The sequence below is a fragment of the Macaca fascicularis genome, chromosome 2, assembly GCF_037993035.2.
Source record: "Macaca fascicularis isolate 582-1 chromosome 2, T2T-MFA8v1.1".
NCBI classification, from domain to species: Eukaryota; Metazoa; Chordata; class Mammalia; order Primates; family Cercopithecidae; genus Macaca; species Macaca fascicularis.
Genome location: NC_088376.1, coordinates 5,340,967 through 5,353,252, shown reverse-complemented (window position 1 = coordinate 5,353,252; position 12,286 = coordinate 5,340,967). Strand labels below are relative to the sequence as shown.

The 12,286-nt window shown below is 39.2% G+C and overlaps 1 protein-coding gene across 1 annotated transcript in view; it reads right to left on the bottom strand.

Annotated features, from left to right (window-relative positions):
• Window positions 1-12,286, bottom strand: part of ATP13A5 (ATPase 13A5) — a 115,021-nt gene that overhangs the window by 22,702 nt on the left and 80,033 nt on the right. Inside the window, exons 22-25 of the mRNA XM_005545383.5 lie at window positions 10,749-10,791; window positions 8,968-9,077; window positions 4,747-4,843; window positions 2,389-2,461 (exon numbers count right to left, since the gene is read on the bottom strand). Coding sequence (XP_005545440.3) covers window positions 2,389-2,461; window positions 4,747-4,843; window positions 8,968-9,077; window positions 10,749-10,791 — 323 coding nt within the window. The remainder of the gene's footprint in view (window positions 1-2,388; window positions 2,462-4,746; window positions 4,844-8,967; window positions 9,078-10,748; window positions 10,792-12,286) is intronic.

Below are 12,286 nucleotides of genomic sequence, written 5' to 3'. Positions count from 1 at the left end.
TATTGAATCTATAAATTACTTTGGGCAGTATGGCCATTTTCATTATATTGATTCTTTCTATCCATGAGCATGGAGTATTTTTCCATTTGCTCCTCAGCAAACGAATGCAAGAACAGAAAACCAAGCACTGCATATTCTCACTTATAAGTGGAGCCGAACAGTGGGAACACATGGACACATGGTGGGGGACAAAAGACACTGGGGCCTGTTGGGAAGGGCAAGGAGGAAGGAGAGCATCAGGAAGAATAGCTAATGGATGCTGGGCTTAATATCTAGGTGATGGGTTGATCTGTGCCACAAACCACCATGGCACATGTTTACCTATGTAACAAACCTGCACATCCTGCACATCCTGCACATCCTGCACGTGTACCCTGGAACTTAAAATTTGCAGCAGAAAAAAAAAAGAACATAAAAATAAGTCCTTTGCTCTTGTTGCTCTTCTTCCCTAGAAACAGGGGTGAAGAGTAGGTGACTCAAAGGAAGTGAAGAGACCATGGCCTTCTTGTCTACTGCTTGCCCCAAGCCCATAGTTCAGGCTTGATGTAAGGGAAGAAAAGCTTTGAATTCGATGAAAATGTGAAATAATAATTATAATACCTAGATTTTTCATGTCTAAGGATAAGATATCTTAATACTTAGACTTGACCAGGAAATGATCAGCCTGTGGGATGAGTAAGCTTGCAGAGACGGGAAAACAATAGGATGTTTGCAGGTAGAGGGTAAAAAACAAACTAACAAACATAGCTGATTTCTGCCTCTACTCTCTTCTTCACCAGTCTCCCTGAGTTTACCTCATTTACTAGCTACAATTTGTTGAGTAATAATTAAAGCGCCGTCATTCTGATAGAATGTTATGTGTCTGGTCTATCATCACCCTTCTGAGGTTTTTTTTCTCCTCGTGGTAATCATGGTCCCACTATGAGTCATCCCAGCACTCCCATAGAGCCCACTCTGAGAGGCGAGACTGAGTTTCCCAGGGCTACCAACTGGCATGAGTCTCAACAGGCTATTGCTGTGGGAAAGAGTTAAGCGGCCCCACTACCATATAACTAATGTCATGGAATTAAGTGTGCAAAAGCTCCAAATAACTTGCTCAGTGTCATATAGCAAGTCTGAGGCAAGACTAGAACTAGGAAGACCATCCATGCTTTTGGATTTCTAATGACACTGGTCTATGTGTACACATTCTAAAGCTCTTCCAGTGCTCAGAAAGCTAGTCAGTCTTCTCAAAAGAGGAAAAGGAGGAGATATGATTCGCATTGTAATGAGTGCTCAGTGTGTCCTGTGCTGTGATGCACACTCTGCCAGCATCATTGTATCTGATCCTCACAATTCTATGAGGACAGTTAGCCAGAGGTCATGGAAACAGGCCACAATAGCCATGGCCTTCACCTCCATGCTGCTGCCTGAAAGCTTGGTTCTTGAAACCTCTTGGTGTTTTTTTCTCTCTTTAGCATCATTCACAAATAAATCATGCAAATTGCTTAAAATATCCAACACTGTAGAAGCAATTTCATTGATGCAAAATTATTCAGTCATATGAATATTAATAACATCTAGACAAATATTTTAATGAACTATGAATAGACATTTCAACCCTAAGAATCAAAATTGATATTTTAGTGCTTATATCTCTGATACTGATAAATTTGGTCACTGGGTTGATACATAAAACATATCAGTTTTATGTATTAAGATGCTACATGAAATTCTCAAGGTTATTAATATCCTGCATTGCCTGATGTTTTATCTGTTATTTTTCATAACATGCCTATTGTTGAGCAAGGAAAAAGAGATGACAGTGCCATTCTTTTTCCTTGCTCTCTGGTGAGGCAGTCACCTTTCTCACTTATTAAGAGTTAGCATCAAGCCCTGAGTTCCTTGACAGGAAATACTTTATCAGTGTCATGTCAAAGGAAGGAAATGAGCAATAGCTGCTGTTGGAAGCCACACCTTGCTTTTGGAGAATTTTACTAAAATAAAATGTTAGCATTTGTTCTCACACATCAAATGCCTAGCAAAAATCTGGTTTCACGTCAACGTGAAGCATAGCTGAATAATGGAAAGTGACCTTTGGGTTTTAAAAAATTCCCTTTCTAGATTTTGTATTCATTTTTCTATGCACAAGACATAAAACTACAAAGAAGTTGGACTACATTGACAATTTTTTGTGACTAAGACCTATTTGTTATCAGAATGTTTTAATGCCAAGTCTTGGGATTTCAACTCTCAACTTACTCCCAATATCACTTTTAAAAAATTCGTAAATAATGAGGTTTTAGAAATAAGGATGCCTCTTTCTCAAAAGTTCCTTTTTGTGTGACTGTTTCTAGAATTTCATAGATAAATATTAAACAATACAGTTTTCTTTGCTAAAGAGCTTACTTGTTAAACAGACCATCAAAGTAATGGCTACATCTTGCACGAGATACTGGTAATTTCCAAAGAGTTGTAGTTGCTGAAAAAGAAACAAAAGCAAATATAAATATGGCATGTGCCATCATAGCCTTTTTATTATTCCATACACTCTTTTTAAGTCGCTAGGAGGCAGCTGTTACTTTTTTCCCCTCTTCAGGAAGAAAATGACTTACCTAAAATTATTAGCATCTCATTGTACAGAATGAGGCCAGGCGACTGTTTTCCCTGCATTTAACCTACTTCATATTAGCAACAGAAGTCAATTATTTGAGAACCACCCTCCTATTGGGTGCATTAATTACCTGACAGCTCACTTTGGGAGGCCGAGATGGGCGGATCACGAGGTCAGGAGATCAAGACCATCCTAGCTAACATGGTGAAACTCCATCTCTACTAAAAAATACAAAAAACTAGCTGGGCAAGGTGGCAGGCACCAGTAGTCCCAGCTACTCGGGAGGCTGAGGCAGGAGAATGGCATAAACCCGGGAGGTAGAGCTTGCAGTGAGCTGGGATCCGGCCACTCCACTCCAGCCTGGGCGACAGAGCGAGACTCCGTCTCAAAAAAAAAACCAAAAATTACCTGACAGCTGCAGTCTCAGCCTAGGCAGTTGAATTCTCAACATAAGATATTAAAGCCTGAATGTTCCCTTAGAAATGTTATACTTAAAATTTGAAGTGAAGGCGCAATTCATTCAATAGACGTTACTCTCCATCCTCACCCTTGGTATGAGTTTACAGCATAGGTCTCTTGGAGTCCATTCACTTTCACAAACTGAACTAAGGCTCCTACCCCAAGTAAGCCCATTGCAGAACTCAATCTGGTACATCCGCCTTTTAAGGTTTGTGTAGACAGAACTTCTTTCAAGTTCACATTATAGAGTTGAAGTATTTAGAGATGAAAGTCAAACCATGACTCTCTAGGAAGGTGCCTTGCAATATCTCTTGCAGCCAGGTCTGTTTATCTGTTTCATATCTGTTGACTAAGCACTAAACTATAAACTGATTCTGAGCACATTATAGACCAGATTTATGCACATGGAAAGTATTGCTGGCTTCTCAGACAGTGAATCCAAGTCCCAGAAGGTACCAGGTTAAGGTTCTTCTGCGACACTCTTATTTAGGTCTAGACCACTAGAATGAATGGCTGCAGAGTGGACTATGGTTTCTACGTCCATCCATGGAGGCTTTGAGAAGGAATTTCTGCTGTCACATGTTTGAAAGGCTGCCATTGGTTCCTCAGTGTCCCTGTCAACCTCCAATTCTTCCTCTGTCATCTTTACTTTTCTTTCTCATATCCTTTCCTCTTCTTTTCACCTGAGAGTGGTAAAATTATATATTCAGAATGAGATGGAGCAGAAGAAATTTCCAACCACACCTTTAGTTTTTCTTCTAGGAGAAGCTTTCATGGAACTATGGAGGGCTCTGAAAAATCAGCTACCCAGAAGCAGGTTTTGGCCAAAGGCAAGATCTAATTTGTTTTTTGGATGGAGGAAGAACTTGAATCCGGGTTTTCTGACTCCCTGTCCAGTTCTTGTTTCTTCCCACCAGGCTGCCTTTGAGCCCTGTGTGTGTGATCCTTGCAAGCAATAGTCCACTGGATGGTAGAATCTTGTGGTCCTCTTATTCACTTCTCAAACCTCCCAGGAAAGCAACAGAATAATCCCTCCTGAAGTGTTCCTTGAGCCTGTTCGATCATTTTACTGTAGTACAAGCTATGATTGGACTAATGAAGATTATTTTTAGCCTATACATAGTTCTTCCGTACAGCTAATTAATTTTTAAATGGCTATTATCATCATTTAATTTTGAGTCTTTTTTAGTTTCAAAGAATTTCTGATTCTTTACTAATGATATCCCTGACTGTATAAATTCTAAGTACCTTCAGGAATAAGGGTCCATTGTGAAAGGTCTTTAGCATTCTAGTCCTTCAAAAGCAAATTCAACAACTTCTCTTCCTTTTTATCTCTTCTTAGCCTTTTGTTGAAAATATTCCACAATTGGAGACTCATCCATTTCCTGCTGAATTATATTTAGGCTGCTCTGAAGCTCTCTTCATACTCCAAAAGAAGAAACAGGGGTTTGGAGAGGTCAAGAGTCTCAGGTTATCAAGAGAAAAACAAAACGCTAGAAAACTCATCTATATCTACTTATTTCTAGTTCCACATTTCATGCACAGTTATACCAGGTTCCTGAGTTTGCAGACACCTATTTTGAGAAGTGTCATTTATTTATAAAACATTAAATCTTGTGTAGGAGCTATACCCTGAATAATAAATTAGGGACATAAATGCAATTAGAACTGAGATGAAATGATTTGGTTCATACCCAATAGAGCAGTAATGCACTGATAAACTGGATTATGCCGTACATGGTCAAGTATTTAAATACTCCAAAAGAGGAAACCAGAGCAGCTCGGCCTTCTCTGTTTAAAAAGAAATAAAAATAAAAATTGGTTATATATGATAGATGTCTCCCAACTTCTTTTATATTTAAAAGGAGTTATATTTTTAGTAGCCTGTTGACATACATTCACTTAATCATGAATTCATCCTCTCATTTATTTAACCACTCATTCATTCATTCTCTCCTTCAATCATTACCTTACTCATCGGTTCATTTACTTTTTATTTAGGGCTTATGAAGTACCAGCATTATGCTAACAGTCATAGAGGATATAAAATGAATCAGGCACACTCCTCGTTTTCAACAAGATTTCAGTGAAGTGAGAAGATTACTATGTGTATTATAAACACAATACAACATTATGATAAGGTGCAAAATGTCAAGTATTGACTTGCTTGTGACTCATTACATCTTAACAATACATGCTTCCTGGGAATTGCACTGTGTGTGCTTTAGAGGTCCTTGCAGACACAAAGCTAAAGGATAGGTGCTTTGACATTTTAGGAAGTGTGAATGTGACTCTAATATTTGAGATGAAATGGGTAACGTTGGCTTTGATACTGCAGGAAGACCCCAGGGTAATAATCTGAGTGGGTCATAAAGATCAAGAGATCAAGATGACAGTAAAAAAAATGCAACTTAAAAAGTAGATATTTCTCCTTTAAAAAAATTCAGTCTTAGCTGTTAATGCAGTACCAGGTTTTCTGAATGGTGGATTATGACAGGTTAAAAGAAAACAATGTGAGGTAGCAGCACGTGATGCCAGAGTGGGACCTCAGCAAACCAGCTCTCCTTCAAGCCTCCTCTGGTCAGGGCAGAAGCAATCCACATGGAATGTGACCCACATCCACGTCATTTCTAGTCCCCAGTAACATGGACACCTGCTCTGCTCAAAGATGTGGTCAACGGAACAGGGACATGAAAAGAAGAACCTAAAAGCCAAACTACTAACCACTTTGTCTCAGGCAAAATGAGAAGGCAAGGGTGGGAGAGAAGCCAGGATATGTTGGGAAGATATTTTCTACCAAGCTGTGAGGTGCTGTCATTTGTTTTCAACACCGAGGATGGAGCAGAAGACAAGCTGAGAAGGGGCAAGCATGTGAAGTATGGATCGTTTTCTCAAGTCTGATATAAACATTGTGATTTCATTGTTTTTTTCCCTGCAATCATGCATAGTTCCAGGAAAATTAAGACACCCAGATTCAAAGGAAAATACAAGAAACTATTCTAAGTAAAGGATAAATGAGCCTCCAAAATTACTGCTATTCCTAATGACTGTAAATTGTAAGTAGATCATGCATTTATCTGTGCATTCTACAAACATTCACTGAATGCTCTGATGTACCCAGCATGGTGCTGGGCATAATGGTTGATACAAAAATGACTAAGACACAGTCTTTGCCCTAAAGGACTTGAACTATAGCAACAACTAAATCATGTTTCAAAAGACAAAGATGAAAATCCGTGGATTTGAACCTATGCATCTAAAACTGTATCTCATTGCCTCTCTGCAGTGCTTTCTCAGGAATAAGTATGCATCAAGGATAGAAAAAGTAAAACGAGCCTAACAGAGCTAAACCATATCTAATTTTTATGAATCTATGAAATATAAAAGCAAGGAGTTTCTACCCTGGAGTCTTACTGAGCCATCTGCCACTGGAGAAATTTTACATCCTGACTTGTATTCCGTAATAGTATACTGCACTCATAAATACACTGGGCCACATGCATGAGGAGGAGCATCTGAAGTTCAAATGCCACTGCATGTTGAATGGATCAAGTAGGCACTTTGCACTACTATCCAGGAGCTCAAACTCCCTGCAAGGCCTCCACATCTGGTTCTCTAGCTTAACCACCGCAATTCCCATCGAAAAGTCTTCTAGCCCAGTTGCGCCAACTGGCCCCTGCATTCTCCAGTTACAACACTGTGTCTAAACATGGCTGCCGCATTTTCCCCACCTGGAATTCCTTCCCACCTCCTTTCTGTTTGCTTAAGTCTTACCCATTTTTCAAGTTGCAACTCCCCTACTGAAACCTTCCCTCCTGGCTTGAGTTCTCACACTCAACTGCCAGAACATTTGCTGTATTGTTTGGACATTAATTGGTTTCAAGAAAATGTATTGAGCACCTCCCATGCATCAGACATTGTGTGTGTGTGTGTGTGTGTGTGTGTACATATATATATATATATATATATATATAAAATTGTGTGTGTGTGTGTATAAAACATGCCTGATGCATGAGAGACACTCAATAAGTAATGTATATATTTGTGTGTATGTGTGTGTGTATATATATGTATGTATATTACACATATACATATGTGTAATGTTGGCTTTGATATTTCGGGAAGACCCTAGGGTAATAATCTGAGTGGGCCATAAAGATCAAGAGATCAAGATGACAGTAAATTATATATAAGTATGTATATTACACATATACATACTATATATATACACACACACATGCACACACACAATTTTTGCTGGAATGTAAATTCTCTAGGGGCAAGACTCTCTCATTCTTTACATTTCCAAGCACATTTGTAAAGAGCTCCATGAGTTGTATTGATGATGAAAAGCATAAAATAAGGCGAGGGTTCTGAGTACTATCACTGTGTAGTCACCATGACACAAACCAAGGTTAAGACACTAGAGATAGTAACCAAAGTGCTTAGAGAGACTCTGCAAAATAAATCAGCAAAACATAATGCTCGTTTGGTTGTGGGTAAAGAAGAGGAAGGAGTTAAATGTACTCTAAGGGTCTGAACCTCAGTGGCAGACTCTAAGGAGTAAATTGTTCTTAGAAGCAGGGAAAGTGGGGGTTGGGAAGAGGAGCTGCTTTGGAGGCAGGGGAAGTGATCATGTTTGAGGGTGTGAAAGGACACAGGTACAGACACCCAGTGTTCAGGGTGTTGTGTAAAGCTGTCTTGCTGATATGCAGCCAGCCAAGGGCATGGAATTTTAGACCTGCTACCTTTAGGTCCCGTGATTCCTGCCAGTGACCTGTTTATTCTGATGTACCAAAGGACATGCTGGGGAACTTCATAGTTGTCTTTTTTGTATGAATCTCAAAATCCAGCAATGGCTTTCAGATCACTGCCCAGGAAAATGCCCAGCAATTAACCCTAAGTGCTATAGGAAACAATAGAGAAATCAGATTTATGAATAAACATAAAACTGGGTGTTTTGTTCTTAACTACATTTAAAATATTAGTAGACATGAGATCAGAAATGAGAGTGGAGTGGAGGTGAGGGAAGCATACTGTGAAAATGAATGTCTCTTATGCTTTCCTGTGTGAGTCCATTTTTACACTGCCGTAAAGATTACTACCTAAGACAGGGTAATTTATAAACAAAAGAGGTTTAATTGGCTCACAATTCCACATGGCTGGGGAAGCCTCAGGAAACTTACAATGATGGCGGAAGGTGAAGGAGAAGTGGGCACCTTCTTCACAAGAGAACAAGAGAGAGAAAGCACAGAGGGGAAACTGCCACTTTAAAAATCATCCCATCTCATGAGGACTCCCTCACTATCATGAGAACATCATTGGGGAAACTGCCCCCATGATCCAGTCACCTCCCACCAGGCACCAGGTTGGGAACCACAACTCTAGATGAGATTTGGGTGGGGACACAAAGCCAAACCATATCACTTCCCGTTCCCTGACACTGTCAATCAACTGTAACATCTTTTATGTAAAATACATTGGATATTTGCTAATTTGCATTTTGGAGACATGTAATAGTATTTAGGGAAGCTATCTAATGAAGTATTTCCTTTCTGCTTCCTCATCCATCCAAAATTCCTGAGAATCTGGATGTCACAGGAAGCATCCAACATACCAAATAGAGGAGAGAAAAAGTAAGAAATACGATTAGTTTTAAAACATCAAGTCAAGCTTTCAACTGTTTACATGATACCCACCTATCCTTTAAGGCTCAGCAAAAGTCACTGTTCTGTGGCTTTTACCAGCACTCCTGAGTAACACCAATGGCCCCCTTCATTAGTTCTCCAATGGCACTTCACCCATACCTCTGTTGCAGCATTTATCACTTTAGGTTGTAGTTGAATTCTGTCTGTCTCCAGAGCCAGACAATGGGCCCGCTCATTGCAGGGGTGGAAGAGGAAAAAATGACTTACCTGATGAGATGAGGCACACACTTGATGTTGGCTGTTTTAGAGGTAAAAGGGGATGCCACAGATGCTTCCTGCTCTGACAATGAAATGCCTGCATGAGCCACCTTCAAAGCCTGGAATGATAAGCCCATGTCTCACCCATGACTTTTCAGGCTAGGCTTTACCTCTCAAAACACCAAGAGACAGTTCTTCACCTCGTGAAGGTATAACACTATACCCTTTCATATTTGGGTCTCTGTTTATGCTGTCCCTCCACCTAGAGTGCCCTCTCTCCCCTGATCCACAAAGTCACTAACTAAACAATGACCCAGAGGTAGAAAAGTGGTGTGTGTACATGCATGCGTGTGTGCATGTGAGCGTGTGCGTACAAGGGCCCTGCCTGTGGGGAGTATAGATGTGAAAAGGAGATGGAAGCCCTCATTCAAAATGTCAGTTAAAAAGATGACAAAATTTGGATGGACGTTGGTTGGGGACCTTCACCATTTCAGTTCTTGTACCTGGTGGGAATCTCCTTGAACAAAGGTTAAAGATAGAATCCCCACCTTTTCCTAGTCTGATCCTACGAGAATTGTGCAGGCATAAAATGAACTTTTATATATCTGTAGTTCCATAGAACTACAGGGTACCTGGCACCATAAGCAGTACATACTAGATTCATGTTTGATAAATATTAGGACATTTTCTTCTTCCTCTTTTCTCTCTATTTCGTATCTCTATTATATACTTTAGGACCATCTACTTTATGTTAGGGTTAGTTTTATTCATGATACTTTCTTCATCAGACAATGAACTCTTTAGGAGGCAGAGACTATGTCCCTTTTAGCATTTGATTTTTTTTGTTTTATTCTAAACTCCACATAATTAATGTGAAAGGATACACATTCTAGATTTGAAAGAACAGACTAAAAATTAGCTTTTTCTCATGAAACATAAAGCAAAAAACATCTTAATAAATCTCTAACTATAAACATAGTTTTCACAGAAATTTGGAAATAATATTTAAGAGAGGAATAAAACAAATACCAAGATCTTAAATCTCTAATAAGCTTTGGAAATACAAAGAAATCTTCCTCACTTCTTGTCCCATAAATCAGCTACTGAAATATTTGCTTATGTACATAATCTTGAAGGTAGACTATTTGTTTCCTTCATGTCTTTAAAACTCAGAATATAAAACATTCACTGCCCTTCTACTGCATATGAAAAATAAATTGCTGAGAATCATTTTATTTAGCTTTTTCTATAGCATAAAAATACTAAATAGTTTGGTCTAGGATTTAACTGAGTGAAAGAATTATGGATGAAGGAAACTTTTAAAAACTAACCACAGAATGAAAGTTTGGCAGGAATAAATATAATTTACATATAATTCAAAACTTTAATCATCAGTTTCAAACTTTTTTTTCACTGAGTCTTTATCAGTTGCGTGACCTTGAGGGGGGAAAAGAAATCACATCCCTGAGAAATCATTTCATTACTGATAACAGGAAAGATTGAAAGCAGCTAGACTTGTCAAGTTCCATCTTTGGAACCTGAAATATAGGAATCTAAGTAGCCTTCCTTTGTGTTTATTATTCTAGGAGTTTCCAGAAAGCATCGAAAGTGTCTCATCTCCCTTTCCTCCCCTCCACTTCCAACCCACACTCAGGTAGAGGTGGATGTAAACAGCAAAATAATCAAATGGTTGCTGGTGGAAGGATGAGAGACAAACCCCAGGAGAGCCTGAGGTCCTCCAGAGGGATATTAGTGAGCGGCTTGCCTGAGCAAAAGCCATTTCTACTCACCCCACAATCGTTAGCTCCATCTCCACACATGCCCACATAATAACTGCAGGAGACAGGAGAAGAAGGATTAGTAGGTAAGAAAAATGAACAGCTCACTTGAATATTTTCCATCATAACTAAGTCACATGTGATTTGTGTGTATGTGTGTGTCCCCTGAACACACCTGGAATCAGGCTGAAGAAAAATGGTTTGGAGACACATATTCCAGGAGGGAAAAGGCCGTTGCATTATTTAAGTTGCTTCAACCAATCACATTGAAATGGTAGTGATATAACCAAGGACATCGGCAAAACAGTGATCACACACTTTAAAAGAAGTCCTGCTTGATGATACGCACCAAGCCCACGCTTAAGAGTGTGCACTCATGAGCAGAGCGCTTCCCACACAACCTAACGCAGAGATCATAATCCAATCCAGTTGCATTTTAGTCACTGACTATTGTTGGGTATTTACAGTTCAGATACCAGGATGAGAAATTTCAAAAATAGTTTAATAGATATAAGTAGAGACATATGCTCATATTTTTGATGCATCTCAGGTGAAAATGAGATGTTTTCCATCTGTATCAATTTGGTGTGCAAGCATAATACAAACAGAAGAGTGAAAATTAATATGGCTGCCAAAGAAAAGGAGTTTCTGATGTAAGACACTGCCTGCCTTCTATTATAAGTAATACATTGTAAGTATTGATAAATGACAATATTCTTAAAGACTTAGCTGCATTTTTCTAAAAACAGAATTATAAAATCAATAAGGAGAAAAAATAAAGTTTTCTTAGAATTTCCTCATTATTAGTTAATGCGTAAGAAATAACCACTTTTATAGGTCAAAAGTAGTTAAATGTGGCTGGGCGCAGTGGCTCACACCTGTAATCCCAGCACTTTGGGAGGCTGAGGTGGGTGGATCTCGAGGTCAGGAGTTTGAGACCAGCCTGGCCAACATGGTGAAACCCCATCTCTACTAAAGATCGAAAAAATTAGCTAGGCATGGTGGCACCTATAATCCCAGCTACTTGGGAGGCTGAGGCAGGAGGACTGTTTGAACTCAGGAAGTAGAGGCTGCAGTGAGCCAATATTGCACCATTGCACTCCAGCCTGGGCAAAAAAGCGGGACTCTATCTCAAAAAAAAAAAAAAAAAAAAGTCAAATGTAGGCATACCCCCATGGTTCAATGCAATATTGGGTTGTGTAGATGAAAATAATCATGCTATATATGTTCATGTCATGACTACCCACAATTGTTGAAAAATGGCTCCTTTTTTCAGGCTTAAAGCACACATCTAGCCTCTATATCACATCAGGAATCTTACATCTTTTAGTGTTCCCTGAATTCAGAAAGAGAATGCAGACAGCCTTATGCACATTGCCATTGACAAAGGCATGAGGAGGAAGATTGGGATGTTGAGAAGACCGCTCATTCTGAGACAGTATGTGTCTTCCTGAATTGATTTTTTAAGGGGAATATGGCTTTTCAAAATTAGGCATTTTAGTTGGCAAAATTTCTCAGGCATTTGAAAAAGGTAAAATTACTTTCTTCAA